The following is a 17,959-nucleotide window of genomic DNA, read 5'->3' as shown; positions in this document are numbered from 1 at the left end:
GCACCTTTAAATGAACATTTTAAGCTTTCCAATACTATTCTAATGAATGTTAAAAACAGAAAAATGTATATCCACTGCATTTTCTTACAAAATGAAACTAGTTTCGCACTTCTACAAAATATAACTGATTTGTGAAATGAAAAATTCTTCAGGCATTCATAATCTTAAAGGAGGAACTGTAACTACTTTTTATTGATATCATGTAACTTCTCATCCAGCACAACTTTTGATTATGTTTACATAAGATATGAACTGGGAAAAAAGATGTCAGTTAAGAGGGATCAAACTTTTGCGAAGATTTTCGTTTTTCTATTATGCGCCATGCCGATCTTTTCTACGCTTTGCGCTCAGGCATCCAAAAACTATATCCTGTCCATCTTCAACTCATCATATATCTATTCTAAAATTTCAGATTTCTATTTTGCATACCTGAGAACTATTCTCTGCAAAAAAGGTCGTAAAAATTTAGTTCATCCGCGATAAATCAGAACTGGAGGTGACGTCATAAAAGTCTCTCGGACATAAATAGCTCTCTGGGAATATATTTCCGAACAGAGACTTTACTGCTGTATTTCTGCAGTAAGAATATCAAATAACAATTTATCATTGGGGAAAATTAGAAACAAAATAGTATCACTGCAAGCTCGTGAATTATAAATATATCACCAAAAACACTCCTAAGCAATAGGAATTATATTCAGAAAGTTACCCATCTTTTTCATATGTATAATAAAAATAAACAGTAACGGGGATTCATTTAAAAGAAATTATCAATGTCTTCCTAGTTATCGCAAATTAACACAAGGAATGGTCTACAATAAAGTTAACCGGGATAAAAAAAAAAAAACCACCATCGAATGTCTACTACATACACTATAGTACATTGTAGTTTTCCTTAGGGTAATCTAGTAATGATAGGGGAATCCCACTATATCGACAGTTTCCGGCGGATGAAACTACTATATGGCCAGTGTTTGGGAGAAAATGGCTTGGGATAAAGGCTATTATACAAAAGGCGATCTATGCAAGACAACTGATACATACACTAGAACATATTGCACTAAAGAGAACCGGGAATATTCTAAAACATGAAGTCGTCTGACGGGATTCGGTCAATTTATGGTGTTCCCGGGATTGTGCTGTAAATTAATATCGGTGCTGGTTGCTAAAACATTTTAAAGGCATAATGATGGCACATATACCATGACATATTCAACCTTGCTATGCTAATTGACAGTGGTCTAACTTGCGAGCCTGATTCCCATACTACGACTTGTGCCACTCAGAATGATTTAGTACGCGGAGCACCCTGTTGGGATCTGGAACCCAAAATAAGGATATCGTAGGCAAAACTTCTTGGGTGCAAGGGTGCTTATGACATATATTTCAAGATGTGTAGGTTAGGAAAAAATACATTTAAGGGGTGAACACCTATGAGGTAGCAAATCAAAGGAGCGGAAGATGTAAAAAGATGTAATTCAGCGGGCAAATAACGACAGAACGCCAAGCAAAAAACAACAAAAGTCTAGGTGGCATATTGCATCTCTTTGTTTAAGTTTGATTGTCTTTCTGTTTTGATTTTTTACTAATTAGTAGCGTAGAGACATATAGTATCGTTCTGTTATCTTTTCTTTTTGACTTCCTTTTGTCCCAAAAATAATGAAATCATGACACCGCAGGGCCCTGCAACACCATTTAAAACATTATGTATCATCTTAGCATTCTGATAATTAGAGAACTTACAGATGATCCCTTTTCTCCAGTTGATCCAGGTATTCCATCCATTCCAGGGGCCCCTTCATCACCCTGAAGACCAGGCATTCCACTCTCTCCTCTTTGTCCTTGAAGTCCTGCCGAACCTTTCGGTCCTGGTGCTCCGGCCTCTCCCTAGAGGACAAAATTATGATATCACAACAAATTTTGTTTGCTGATTTTGACAGCCGTGGACCCTACCAGGCAATAATCAGACGAATGAATCCCCCAGTTTCTAGTCTTCCTATCCGATAATATCCGGTTAGATTTATTTGTTTTATGAATTATATCTACAGTACATATCAAAATATATTCAATACCAAAAATATAGGATAAAATATCCTCCAAAGATAACTGAAATCAAACTCCTTGATCTGCCCACTGAGCGTATCCAATTCTCAACTCCGGCAACCTAATTCTCGGAAGTTGGACTTATTTTTCAAAATTTCTTTAAAGTCAGCAAACGATTTACGTATTAAAAAACCGAACAATATTCTGGCTTTTGAGTGAAAAAACTTTTACTGCATTATCACGATTAATACAATGTACTGATTTTAAATGTTTCAAGCGAACAACCGAAAATTTAAAGGCAACTTGTTATTTCCCTTTACTCCTATTATACTATATATAAGTTTGTCCAGTTTGTGTCAAAACCCTGTGGTATGAAAAGTGAAGGTAACGAACATTGACAATATCAATCTCATAACTCCTATAAGCAATACAAAATAGAGAGTTGGATAAACACTGACCCCTGGATATACCAGACGTAGGATCAGGTGCCTAGTAGGAGTAAGCATCCCCTGTCGATCGATCACACCCTCTGCGAGCTCTATATCTTGATCAGATAAACGGAATTATCGGTATACATTCCAGTTGTAAATGTTACATAGCACAACTAGCAATCATAATTCTTTGCAAAGAATTAGAGATCTTTCTACCATCACAGGGATTGGAAAAGTAGAAGGATTGTTCAACTTGTATTAAATAATTTCCTAAAAGAACGTAATATATATATATATATATATTTATATATATATATATATATATATATATATATATATATATATATACCCACAACCTGCGGAACCAAATCTCCTAGCAGCATGTAACCAGCGCGCTAGACCGCTCGACCATCTAGGCAAGTCAAATAATTGCTTTCGATGACGATGGAACTCTCGCCACACTGTCACACGCTACACGGTCATTGAGAATGGAAATGGGATACAATTATTTAACGTACAATTAAGAGGATCACACATGATACGCATTGCATTTGAAATATTTTATATAAAGCACGGAAATAGCAATGAACTCTTATATGAACATAACTGCCCTAAGTGAAGAAATATTTAATATAAAGCACAGAAAATTTCATTTTATTTGGATACCCACTTCCGCCCCTACCCAGGGTTGAACTCACGAACTGCGGAACCAAATCTCCTAGCAGTATGTAACCAGCGAGCTAGACCGCTCCACCATCTAGGCAAGTCAAAAAACTTGCTTTCGATGATGATGGAATTCTTGCCACGCTGTCACAACACAAAAGTATCAAATATCAAACTAACCCAACAGAGGGTCACGTCCGCATGCCATTTCGTTAAGCCAATCAAATATACGCTGTCAAATTCTGCCAGCGATGTATTCATATCTGCTTCATATTTAGATATTTTATTGAATATAAATATTAATGGCAAATTAACAAGTTGAACTCAACTTTATGACAAATCAGATGTCTTTAGCTTCCCCATCCCCAATGATCCATATTTATGTAGCAATATTTCATTATCGTATGGATATGATGCTTATGTCTCTCAAATGATTCGATACGGGAAAGCATGTTCTACATACTCAGATTTCAGGGTGGTGATTTGGTCATATTTAGCAGTCATTGTCAAAGAACATAATTTATACTGTTTGGTAATATTTGTATGTTAGTTTCAAATTAAGTACGGTGGGTACTTATCGCTGTCATCATATATTGCCTAAAGGATATCAAATCACCCTAACTATAAGGAAACCTAAAAGAAAGTTTAAGAGTAATTGAAAATCATTTTTATTTTACATGTTTCACGCTTTTTCATTGGTTGAAAAATTATTGGAATATCGTATCCAACGAAAAAATAAATAAATGGCCGGAACTACTTTCTATTGGAATGTTGGGGATTCCTCTGGATGCTTCGTATTTATATATAGATTAGGGAATCCTGAAAAGAAAGACTTTAAAACAGTTCTATCGATCTATATAAATTTATTAAACAAAAACAAACAAATACCAAATATAAATAATATGTAATAATGCAAAATGAAATAAACATGGCTATTTGAGGACACACCCCCCCCCCCCCTTCGCTATGCGCAATGATGCTGTTTTCCGTCTCTTTTTTTTTTTTCGTGGTATACCTCCATCCAACGAAAAAATAATAAATTCATTCCTTAAATGAAATAGCGCAAATAAAAATCTCTCTTTGTTAAAAATATCGATCGTATCGAGGAGGATAATTACATACATAATCTATTGCCCTAATTCACACAATTTCTTCTTGATATGGTCAGTTTGATGTACAATGTACATTTGTAAATGTCTATATGTTATATGATTGGATGGATTCGAACTAAATGAAATATAAGTGTTGATATTAATTGTCAGAATCATAAATAATTGCACAAAATCGAGAAATGATAGTAACAGTGCGACATTTAACTTCTGACACGATAAAGTCCGGGCTTTCTTCTATCCTTTACAACAGAGATACATAAAACAAATAGAGTGTATCTGGGAGGATGTTTTTGCAGCATCTCCCTTATTAAGGCTGAACTTACTACAACTAGTATATTGTACAATAAGAAATATACGCTTCTAAAGACAAAAGTCCTGTAGGAGAATGGAGGATTTTTTTGTCTTATCAAAATCTTATCATTATCCTATGGTAGAAAAAATTTCATTAGGATAATCAACTCTATATAAAATGTATCGAGATTAAATGTCCCTGATAAAAATCAAAAGGATAAAATATTCCAACTTTAAGATATTACATAGGATATCAAATTCCATCAACTGTTATTGTTTAGGAACATTTGTCCTATACAATCATCTTAAATGTAATTCTCTTTATTTTCATGTCCCTTTATGTTTTATAGATAGTATTAATTTACCTATCATCTTGCATATACAGGCGTTTTCCTCTGTTCCTCTTTGAATCAACAATCTTTCGTATAAGCATTAGGGGTTTTCATTTTCCTACTTACAATTACCGCTTACCGTATCATATTCTCAAACACTTAAGATTGCAATGCATTTTTGGAAATTTAAGATGAAACTAGAATACCAACATGTCAGAAAGGGCCCTGCAATGAATATTAGTATATCAATCATGTGCTATACCATTGAACTACGTGTATCTGCTCGGGTTGTTCAATCGGTATGGTTGATACATCCACCCTTGATTTGTTTTCTGGACTCAAAGACCATGAAAGTGATACCATCGAATTACAGACCCTGAAGCGTTCCGATTTTGTTCCGTGACCGTTTAATGTAAACCTTTCATTGTTCAGTGCAAACCGTTCACCACTACGATTCATGCAAATCCTTAAGCGTTCCAAGCAAACCGTTCAGCGTTTCGTGCAAACCGTTCAGCGTTTCGTGCAAACTGTTCAGCGTTCCGTGCAAACCATTCCCTGCAAGATCAAGCCACGCTCATAAAAACGTGCAGACCTTTCAAATTACGCCCCTAGATATTTACCTACCGTGCATGTTATTTCACCATAGGATTTTGAAGGTGGACATTGATGGGAATTCGATAAATTATTCTAAAATTACTCTAAGGTGGACTTTCAACAACAAAAATCCTGCAAATAATTTAAACAAAATAATGGTATTAAAACAATGCAGACAAAGTTTCTTGCAAAGGGTTTCGTGCACAGTTTTCAGCGTTTCCGTGAAAGAATCCCTTCATACGGTTCCGTGCAAATGGTGTAGTAGCATGCCTCAGGATCTTTTATACTTCCCGCTTAATGAACGGTCTGCATGAAATGTTAGTCATGGCTTGCACGCTTAATGAACGGTCCACACGAAACGGTAGGCATGGCCTGCACACTTTGATTTTTGGGCATTATGTGTTTCTTCCTTGGGTTGGTTTAAACACGAAATAATTTCGATATAATGATAATAATAATAATCATCATCACCATCATCTTGATATTAAAAGGGTTAAGAAAGCAATGATAATTATCCATATTAAAATGAGTATTGATGTCAGACGTGGTAAATCACTTCTGTATAATCATCAATAAATAAACAAAACCGATTCATTAAATAAATCAAAATTTTCTTTTACTATTTCAATGAATTACGAAGGCAGGTATCATTACATGTTGGGATAAACAAATGCACACTTTTTGAACTTCGTATACAAAAGAAAACAAGATTGCAATGCGTAGACATATGTTCCCTACCGCCGCAAAAAGAAAATGAAGCACAAAAGTCTCATAACTCCTGTAACACTTGTAGAATCAAAATTGCGGTGGAATATGATCAGCTACATATACATGTTATTGCTACTAACAATCCTGCACAATTTGAGTCAAATTCGTACATCGGTCTCTGGTCTCTAGTGTAGCATGTACAATTCAACAAAGTCTCATAACTCCAGTAAAATATGTCGAATTAAAATCAACTACAGATGGTGACTACAAAATTTGAACAATATCTATTGAGCGGTTTCTGAAGAGTTGCATCCACAAAGTGTTCCTGTTAAAAACCTCGCTGCTGCCTTGGACGCCACGTTATCAATGGAAATACAAGTCAGTTCCGTGGTAAGGAAGATGTACTTCAACACCAGGCGAATCTCCAAGGTGAAACACTATCTCACCCAGGAAGCGTGTGCGAAGGTCAGCAATGCAACAGTCATATCCCACCTTGACTATCCCAATGCCCTCCTGCTTGGCATGACCGATCGCCCCATGCACCGACTACAAGATTAGTGGTTCAGAACAACGCTGCATGTTGTCTCACAAGAACATGCTACAGACAACATATTTCGCCGGTACTTCAACAACTACACTGGCTGCCTATAAAGCAAAGTGTTCTGTTTAAAGTGCTGACAACCATACATAAGTCACTACACTCTTTCTCAGCACCAGCATACATGAGATAGCTTAGTATGTCCTGTTTACCAGCCACATAGGACCTTGAGATCATCATCCGACCAATGGAAACTGGTAGTGAACAAATCATCAAACAAATACGGTGCAATAGCCATAAAAACACTAGGTGCAAAATTCAGGAATAAACTGCCATTGGAACTTCGAGAGCTTGAGGCATATGGAGCATTCCGCAAGGACCTAAACACACTCTTGTTTAAGCGTGAATATGCCCTGTGAATGTAAAATTCAGTGCAATATCAAGGATCCCGTGTGCAATCTTTTGCAAACTGAATTTTGATCCAGTATACGAATACCTGTGTTCCAATTGTATCTTGTCTAGTCAATATCAACCAGTTTGTCATTTTACTACCATGTTTTATTTAAATTCTTTCTATTGTTTTATCATTTCCTTTATAGCTCTTGCAGGTGTTTAATTGGTATATTCTCATTGATTATTAGCACAAACATTGTACAGCGCATATAAACTATATGTAATTTTGCGCTTTATAAATGAATGAAATAATAATGGCGGCACAATATGATCAGCTACATAATTATGGTGACTAACAATCCTACAAAATTTGAACAAAACATGTTGAGCGGTTTTGGAGGAGTCGCGTCCACAAGGTCAAGTGAGACAGACGGACATCGCTATTTCTATGTCCTATTGTGGTAGGGGACAAAAATGCCTATAAAGCAACGTGTTCTGTTTAAAGTGCTGACAACCATACATAAGTCACTACACTCTTTCTCAGCACTAGCATACATGAGAGAGCTTAGTATGTCCATTTACTCATCAATATACACCTGCAAACAATAAATCTATGCAATATATCAGGGCGTTTAGAAAAAAAATCCCGAAAATTGGATGTCGCGGAAAGATAGAAGGATGGAAAAGGGCAAAACTATATGCCCCGACCACTTTGAAAATTTGAAAAGTTGATTGCACCCCTCCTAATGACCCCCTATCAGCTCACAAAGTTTGAAGTGGATCTGTCGAAGCACTTTCATAAAATCGCGCGGACAAATTTCTCTGGAAAGAAGAGGAATAATAATAAGAAGAAAATAAGAACGAGCTATAACTGTGTTGGGATGCCAACACAAATGTCTCCGAACACCTCCCCATGTCAGAAATTCTTTTTGATGCCAGATATGCACTCAGGTTCCTCAAAGAACCTTAGAAACTAAATTTGGTTGAAATCCGACGGACTTGATTTTTGGCCGCCATTTTCTTCAATGGCGGCCATTTTGAAAGATTTGAAAATTGATTGGAAGGAAATACTGATGCTAGAAATCAACTGTGAACCCTCCATTTACCCCAGAACTCAAATGTTGTAGAGATTTTGAAAATGGCGGCTCAAAAAAAATTTTGATGGTGGAAATCGACTTGGGGTCACTAAATTACCCTAGAAATAGAATTTGGTTGAAATCCGACAACCTTGAGGTTTTGACGTTTCTGGCCACCATCTTGAAACGGCGGACATTTTGAAAATTTGAAAAGTTGATCGCACCCCTCCTAGTGACCCCCTATCAGCTCAGAAAGTTTGAAGTGGATCAGTCGAAGCGTGTTCATATAATCGTGCGGACAAATTTCTCACTAAAGAAGAGGAAAAATAAGAAGAAAATAATAATAACGAGCTATAACTGTGTTGGGATGCCAACACAAATGTCTCCGAACACCTCCCCATGTCAGAAATGCTTTTTGATGCCAGATATGCACTCAAGATTCTCAAAAAACCCTAAAAACTGAATTTTGTTGAAATCCGACGGACTTGGTTTTTGGCCGCCATTTTCTTCAATGGCGGCCATTTTGAAACATTTGAAAATTGATTGGAAGGAAATACTGATGCTAGAAATGAATTGTGGACCCTCCATTGACCCCAGAAGCCAAATGTTGTACAGATTTTAACACTTTCAAATATTTCGGTATATGGCGGCCATTTTGAAAATGGCGGCTCAAAAAAAAAATTTGATGGTGGAAATGGACTCGGGGTCACTAAATTCCCCTAGAAATAGAATTTGGTTGAAATCCGACATACTTGAGTTTTTGACGTTTTTTTTGCCGCCATCTTGAAACGGCGGCCATTTTGAAAATTTGAAAAGTTGATTGCACCCCTTTTAATGACCCTCTATCAGTTCACAAAGTTTGAAGTGGATCAGTCGAAGCATGTTCATAAAATCGCGCGGACAAATTTCTCACTAAAGAAGAGGAAAAATAAGAAAATAATAATAACGAGCTATAACTGTGTTGGGATGCCAACACAAATGTCTCCGAACACCTCCCCATGTCAGAAATGGTTTTTGATGCCAGATATGGACTCAGAATCCTCCATAAACCCTAGGAAGTAAATGAAGTTGAAATCCGACGGACTTGATTTTTGGCCGCCATTTTCTTCAATGGCGGCCATTTTGAAACATTCAAAAATAGATAGGAAGGAAATACTGATGTTAGAAAAGAACTGTGGACCCTCAAGTGAGCCCAGAACCCAAATGTTGTAAAGATTTTAACACTTTCAAATATTTCAGTATATGGCGGCCATTTTGAAAATGGCGGCTCACAAAAAAATGTTGATGGTGGAAATGGACTCGGGGTCACAATCTTACCCTAGAAATAGAATTTGGTTGAAATCCGACAACATTGAGTTTTTGACGTTTTTGGCGGCCATTTTGAAACGGCGGCCATTTTGAAAATTTCAAAAGTTGAGTGCACCCCTCCTTATGACCCCCTATCAGTTCACAAAGTTTGAAGTCGATCAGTCGAAGCACTTTCATATAATCGGTCGGACAAATTTCTCACTAAAGAAGAGGAAAAATAAGAAGAAAAGAATAATAGTAAGAACGAGCTATAACTGTGTTGGGATGCCAACACAAATGTCTCCGAACACCTCCCCATGTCAAAAATCCTTTTTGATGTCAGATATGCACTCAGGATTCTCAAAAAACCCTAAAAACTGAATTTGACTGAAATCCGACGGACTTGATTTTTGGCCGCCATTTTCTTCAATGGCGGCCATTTTGAAACATTTGAAAATTGATTGGAAGGAAATACTGATGCTAGAAATGAATTGTGTACCCTGCATTTACCCCAGAACCCAAATGTTGTAGAGATTTTAACACTTTGAAATATTTCGGTATATGGCGGCCATTTTGAAAATGGCGGCTGAAAAAAAAATTTTGATGGTAGAAATGGACTCGGGGTGACCATATTACCCTAGAAATCGAATTTGGTTGAAATCCGACAACCTTGAGTTTTTGACGTTTTTTGGCGGCCATCTTGAAACAGCCGATATTTTGAAAATTTGAAAAGTTGAATGCACCCCTCCCAGTGACCCCCTATCACCTCACAAAGTTTGAAGTGGATCTTTCGAAGCACTTTCACAAAATCGGTCGGACAAATTTCTCACTAAAGAAGAGGAAAAATAAGAAGAAAAGAATAATAAGAATAACTAGAAACTCATTACTAGTAATGAGTAGGTCTTCCGTTAGATCACTTCCGGTAAAGAGCTTTCTGTTCCTACGAAAACCATTTAAATATATCAGAAAATGTGCCTTAACAATGAATGAGAAATGTATTATCGAATTTTTTACTCATTTCTCGTAACTTCCGGTGATGACCGGAAGTACTTTTATGATGCGTTTTCCTATAAATGACAGCGACTCTTTACTGTCTATATTCCCTGAAAATTTCACGTCTCTATCTGAAAGAGTTCTCAACAAAAAGAAGTAGACTAAAGAAAGAAAAAGTAGCAGGTTACTACCGACCGGAAGTCAATTTTGAAAAACAAAATGATCCAAACTCTAGAAGTTGATACTTTTATTATGACATGTGAAAATCATATGAAAGACTTCAAATATACGCGAGATTTATGGTGACAAAGAGATGAAAAGTAAAAATGTATTTTATCAAGAAACCGGAAGTAATTGTTTTGACTACCAACGGAGTCAATATTCTTTTGACACTTTCAAAGAGACTTAATAAACTAGTATAGGTTTCAATTTACAAGAATAAGTTTGAAATTTGCGATTCTTTCCATCACTTCCGGTGACGACAGGAAGTGACGGTCGACATGTTCAACCCTCTACTGCACGACTGCAAACGGAGATTTATAATTCCTGAATAATTGATGAACCTATATTTTACCTTTTCCAAGAAAAATGCTGGACAAAATTCCTTTTGAGAAACAGAAAATCGCCCATATTTTCCGACCGGAAGTGAATTTTGTAAAAACAAAAATAGTTATAGGAAGGTCCTTTCATAAGACATTATTCCTGACAATTTCAAGAAAATCTATACACCATCTCTGAGAAATCACTCGAAGAAATCGGAAAATCGACATTTTTCAAATACTTCCGGTATAGACCGGAAGTGACGGACGAAAAAATTGAATGTATGTGTACAATGGACTAATGTTAGTTGATCAACTCTACAAGTTTCAAGCGTCTATCTATATTCATTATTGAGAAACTGAAAAAACAAGGTTTGAATATGTCCACCCCATATCTCACGACCGGAAGTGAATTTTACAAAAATATTTCAATTTACACTAGACATTTATAATGGCTATAACATATGTAAAATTCAAATCCTTAACTTGTTTTATGACCGAGATTTATGGCACTGAAAAATGAGAGAATTAATAGTTTTTTTTTCATATAACCGGAAGTTGGAGATTCAACTTCCGGTGGGGTCAATAGTTTTTGAGAATTAGAACGAGTCCTAATAAACCTATATAGGTTTAAATTTGAAAGAAAAAAGTTTGAAATTTATGATTTATTAATCACTTCCGGTGACGACCGGAAGTGACGGCCGACATTCTTACCCCCCTACTGCACCCCTACAAAGTGAAATCTATTAACTCTGAAATTTTGGTGACTCTATCTTTTACCGTTTCTGAGAAAAACGATTGACAACGAAAACAGCTCATAAGCCGTATTTGCCGACCGGAAGTGAATTTTACAAAAATATTTGAGGTTACTCTAGACATTTATAGTGATCATAATATATGTAAAACTCAACTCATTAACTAGTTTCATGACCGAGATTTATGGCACTGAAAAATGAGAGAATGAATAGTCTTTCTTTGATATAACCGGAAGTTAGAGATTCAACTTCCGGTGGGGTCAACATTTTTTGAGAATTAGAACGAGATATAGTAAACCAAAGTAGGTTTCAATTTGAAAGAAAAAAGTTTGAAATTGATGATTTATTTGATCACTTTCGGTGACGACCGGAAGTGACGGCGACAAAAAATATTACGTGCATGCACCATAGAGAAAATAGATCTATCATCCCTGAAAGTTTCATTCGATTATCTTTAGTGGTTTTCAAGTTTACCCCCGGACAAAGTTTCTTTCAAAAACCAGAAAATCGGACGTATCTGACGAACGGAAGTGAATTTTGAAAAAATGAAAAAAATGCCTCGAGGTACCATCGTTCCCTATAACCTGTGAAAGTTTCAGGAAAATCCATCCAACGGTCTCGGAGACGAAAGGGAAAAAAAAATAATAATAACTAGATTCGATCTCGTTGCGAGCAACGAGTGGGTCTTCCATCCAAATTTAGATGTGATTAGATAAGAATTTGACTGACATTTTCGTTCATAAATAATGATACAAATATATTGTCTAGACGTACAATTTAGCTTTGGTAATATTTTACAAATATTGATCATTTAAATGTTATAAATTAAAGACTCTCTCTACCTCTCGGCAACTAATTAAAGGGGTCAGCTTTTTTTCGAGAAAAAAGTTAATAATGTTATTTACTGTGATACAGATTCGACTGATCAGGCGAGTCATGCCGCCCGGAGGCCTATTTTTTTTTAATATCATTCTAGATATATCTCGCAAAACTGAACAAATTTTGTTCTACATGTCCTATGGAAATTTTCTTAAGAAAAAAGTTATTGATTGCGACATTTATCAGACTGTTAAGGCGAGTCATAAGGCCCGTGGGCCTTTTTCTTAATATCGTTTGAAAGATCTTGCAAACCTGAACAACTTTTGGTCTACATGTTTTATCAAAAGTTTCTCCAGAAAAAAGCTATTGATTGTGACACTAATCAAACTCTTCAGGCGAGCCATGAGGCCCGTTCGCCTTTTTCATGATGTTGTTCGAAACATCTAGCAAAACTGAACAGCTTTTGCTCTAGATGTCTCATTAAAAGTTTCTTGACTAAAATGTTATATATTACAACAATAACCCAACTGTTCAGGTGAGCCATGAGACCCACAGGCCTTATTCTTAACATCGTTAGTAACGCTTGCGAATCTGAACAATTTTTGTTCTACATATCTTATCAAAAGTTTCTCGAGAAAAAAGTTATTAATGTTATTAATTGTGATACAAATTCGACTGTTCAGGCGAGCCATGACGCCCGTAGGCCTATTTTTTGATATCATTAGATAGATCTTGCAAAACTGAACAACTTTTATTCTAGATGTTTTATCAAAGTTTCGTGAGGAAAAAGTTAATCATTGTAACAGAAATTCAATGGTTCAGGCGAGCCATGAGGCCCATGGGCCCATTTTTTGATACGGCACGAAAGATCTCAATAAACTGTACAACTTTTGTTATATATGTCTAAAAAAAATATTTACGAGTATCACGTTATGCGACATTTCTCACTGTTAAGGCGAGTCATAAGGCCCGTGGGCCTTTTTCTTGATATCGGTTGAAAGATCTTGCAAAACTGAACAACTTTTGTTCTACATGTCTTATCAAAAGATTCTCGAGAAAAAAGTTAGTAATTGTGACACTGATCAAATTGTTCAGGCGAGCCATGAGGCCCGTTGGCCTTTTTCATGATGTTGTTCGAAAGATCTTGCAAAACTGAACAACTTTTGTTCAAGATGTCTTATTAAAAGTTTCTTGACAAAAATGTTATAGATTGCAACAATAACCCAACTGTTCAGGTGAGCCATGAGACCCGCAGGCCTATTTATTAACATCGTTAGTTAACCCTTGCGAAACTGAACAACTTTTGTTCTACATGTCTTGTCAAAAGTTTCTAGAGAAAAAAGTTATTAATGTTATTAATTGTGATACAAATTCGACTGTTCAGGCGAGCCATGACGCCCTGAGGCCTAGTTTTTGATATCATTAGATAGATCTTGCAAACCTGAACAACTTTTATTCTACATGTCTTATCAAAAGTTTCGTGAGAAAAAAGTTAATCATTGTAACAGAAATTCAATGGTTCAGGCGAGCCATGAGGCCTATGGGCCCATTTCTTGATATGACACGAAAGATCTCAATAAACTGTACAAGTTTTGTTATATATGTCTAAGCAAAATATTTACGAGTAAATAGTTAGGATTTAAAACGTGGAGAAAAATGAGACACTTTTTTAAACCCCATTTTCGACCCCTACCGAGCTTCCATACTAGGCACTTCCGGAAATTTTGAAAACCCAGGTGCACAACTACAACATGTCGTCTAACTTCACTGAAAATTTCAGCACTCTAGCTTTTATCGTTTTTGAGTTTTTGTCTGGACAAAATGGTCATCTGAAAATCGATAAAAGGGGGATAACTTCCAACCGGAAGTGATTTTTCAAAAATTGAAACGGCGGTACAAACTTCAAATGGCAACGCATCAATCCTGAAAATTTGAAGCAAATTGATCCAGCCATCTCCGAGAAATCTTCTGCACAAAAATCGGTAAGGAGAAAAAAAAAGAATAATAATAATAACTAGATTCGATCTCGTTGCGAGCAACGAGTGGGTCTTTCGTCCAAATTTAGATGTGATTAGATAAGAATTTGACTGACATTTTCGTTCATAAATAATGATACAAATATATTGTCTAGACGTACAATTTAGCTTTGGTAATGTTTTACAAATATTGATCATTTAAATGTTATAAATTAAAGACTCTCTCTACCTTTCGGCAACTAATTAAAGGGGTCAGCTTTTTTCGAGAAAAAAGTTAATAATGTTATTTACTGTGATACAGATTCGACTGATCAGGCGAGTCATGCCGCCCGGAGGCCTATTTTTTTTTTTATATCATTCTAGATATATCTCGCAAAACTGAACAAATTTTGTTCTACATGTCCTATGGAAATTTTCTTAAGAAAAAAGTTATTGATTGCGACATTTATCAGACTGTTAAGGCGAGTCATAAGGCCCGTGGGCCTTTTTCTTAATATCGTTTGAAAGATCTTGCAAACCTGAACAACTTTTGGTCTACATGTTTTATCAAAAGTTTCTCCAGAAAAAAGCTATTGATTGTGACACTAATCAAACTCTTCAGGCGAGCCATGAGGCCCGTTCGCCTTTTTCATGATGTTGTTCGAAACATCTTGCAAAACTAAACAACTTTTGCTCTAGATGTCTCATTAAAAGTTTCTTGACTAAAATGTTATATATTACAACAATAACCCAACTGTTCAGGTGAGCCATGAGACCCACAGGCCTTATTCTTAACATCGTTAGTAACGCTTGCGAATCTGAACAATTTTTGTTCTACATATCTTATCAAAAGTTTCTCGAGAAAAAAGTTATTAATGTTATTAATTGTGATACAAATTCGACTGTTCAGGCGAGCCATGACGCCCGTAGGCCTATTTTTTGATATCATTAGATAGATCTTGCAAAACTGAACAACTTTTATTCTAGATGTTTTATCAAAGTTTCGTGAGGAGAAAGTTAATCATTGTAACAGAAATTCAATGGTTCAGGCGAGCCATGAGGCCCATGGGCCCATTTTTTGATACGGCACGAAAGATCTCAATAAACTGTACAACTTTTGTTATAAATGTCTAAAAATAATATTTACGAGTATCACGTTATGCGACATTTCTCACTGTTAAGGCGAGTCATAAGGCCCGTGGGCCTTTTTCATGATGTTGTTCGAAAGATCTTGCAAAACTGAACAACTTTTGTTCAAGATATCTTATTAAAAGTTTCTTGACAAAAATGTTATAGATTGCAACAATAACCCAACTGTTCAGGTGAGCCATGAGACCCGCAGGCCTATTTATTAACATCGTTAGTTAACCCTTGCGAAACTGAACAACTTTTGTTCTACATGTCTTGTCAAAAGTTTCTAGAGAAAAAAGTTATTAATGTTATTAATTGTGATACAAATTCGACTGTTCAGGCGAGCCATGACGCCCTGAGGCCTAGTTTTTGATATCATTAGATAGATCTTGCAAACCTGAACAACTTTTATTCTACATGTCTTATCAAAAGTTTCGTGAGAAAAAAGTTAATCATTGTAACAGAAATTCAATGGTTCAGGCGAGCCATGAGGCCTATGGGCCCATTTCTTGATATGACACGAAAGATCTCAATAAACTGTACAAGTTTTGTTATATATGTCTAAGCAAAATATTAACGAGTAAATAGTTAGGATTTAAAACGTGGAGAAAAATGAGACACTTTTTAAAACCCCATTTTCGACCCCTACCGAGCTTCCATACTAGGCACTTCCGGAAATTTTGAAAACCCAGGTGCACAACTACAACATGTCGTCTAACTTCACTGAAAATTTCAGCACTCTAGCTTTTATCGTTTTTGAGTTTTTGTCTGGACAAAATGGTCATCTGAAAATCGATAAAAGGGGGATAACTTCCAACCGGAAGTGATTTTTCAAAAATTGAAACGGCGGTACAAACTTCAAATGGCAACGCATCAATCCTGAAAATTTGAAGCAAATTGATCCAGCCATCTCCGAGAAATCTTCTGCACAAAAATCGGTAAGGAGAAAAAAAAAGAATAATAATAATAATAATAAGAAAAGTGAAAAATCAACAATAGAATAATAGAAGGGTCTTCCGCTGAAGACGGAAGACCCTAATAATAATAAGAAAAGTGAAAAATCAACAATAGAATAATAGAAGGGTCTTCCGCTGAAGACGGAAGACCCTAATAATAAGAAAAAACAGTAGAATCACTAGGTCTTCCGTTGGAAACGGAAGACCTTAATAAGAAACGGAGCAAAAACAATATGTCTCCGACACTTTGTGTTCGGAAACATAATAACGAGCTATAACTGTGTTGGGATGCCAACACAAATGTCTCCGAACACCTCCCCATGTCAGAAATGCTTTTTGATGCCAGATATGCACTCAGGATTCTCAAAAAACCCTAAACACTGAATTTGGTTGAAATCCGACGGACTTAATTTTTGGCCTTCATTTTCTTCAATGGCGGCCATTTCGAAACATTTGAAAGTTGATTGGAAGAAAATACTGATGCTAGAAATGAATTGTGGACCCTCCATTGACCCCAGAAGCCAAATGTTGTACAGATTTTAACACTTTCAAATATTTCGGTATATGGCGGCCATTTTGAAAATGGCGGCTCAAAAAAAAAAATTTTGATGGTGGAAATGGACTCGGGGTGACCATATAACCCTAGAAATCGAATTTTGTTGAAATCCGACAATCTTGATTTTCTGACTTTTTTGGCCGCCATCTTGAAACGGCGGCCATTTTGAAAATTTGAAAAGTTGATTGCACCCCTTCTGATGACCCCCTATCAGCTCACAAAGTTTGAAGTGGATCAGTCGAAGCATGTTCATAAAATCGCGCGGACAAATTTCTCACTAAAGAAGAGGAAAAATAAGAAGAAAATAATAATAATAAATAATAACGAGCTATAACTGTGTTGGGATGCCAACACAAATGTCTCCGAACACCTCCCCATGTCAGAAATGGTTTTTGATGCCAGATATGCACTCAGGATCCTAAAAAAAACCTAGAAAGTAAGTTTGGTTGAAATCCGACGGAATTGATTTTTGGCCGCCATTTTCTTCAATGGCGGCCATTTTGAAACATTCGAAAATAGATTGGAAGGAAATACTGATGATAAAAATGAACTGTGGACCCTCCATTTACCCCAGAAACCAAATGTTGTAGAGATTTTAACATTTTTAAATATTTTGGTATATGGCGGCCATTTTGAAAATGGCGGCTCAAAAAAAATTTTTGAGGGTGGGAATGAACTCGGGGTCAACAAATTACCCTAGAAATAAAATTTGGTTGAAATCCGACAACCTTGATTTTTTGACGTTTTTGGCCGCCATTTTGAAACGGCGGCCATTTTGAAAATTTCG

The 17,959-nt window shown here is 36.2% G+C and overlaps 1 protein-coding gene across 1 annotated transcript in view; it reads right to left on the bottom strand.

Annotated features, from left to right (window-relative positions):
• LOC125646538 (fibril-forming collagen alpha chain-like) overlaps positions 1–17,959 on the bottom strand; it is a 283,991-nt gene that overhangs the window by 164,224 nt on the left and 101,808 nt on the right. Inside the window, exon 16 of the mRNA XM_048872886.2 lies at positions 1,744–1,887. Coding sequence (XP_048728843.1) covers positions 1,744–1,887 — 144 coding nt within the window. The remainder of the gene's footprint in view (positions 1–1,743; positions 1,888–17,959) is intronic.

The sequence above is a fragment of the Ostrea edulis genome, chromosome 6 (assembly GCF_947568905.1).
Source record: "Ostrea edulis chromosome 6, xbOstEdul1.1, whole genome shotgun sequence".
Lineage (NCBI taxonomy): Eukaryota > Metazoa > Mollusca > Bivalvia > Ostreida > Ostreidae > Ostrea > Ostrea edulis.
This window is presented reverse-complemented; position numbering and strand designations above follow the sequence as displayed.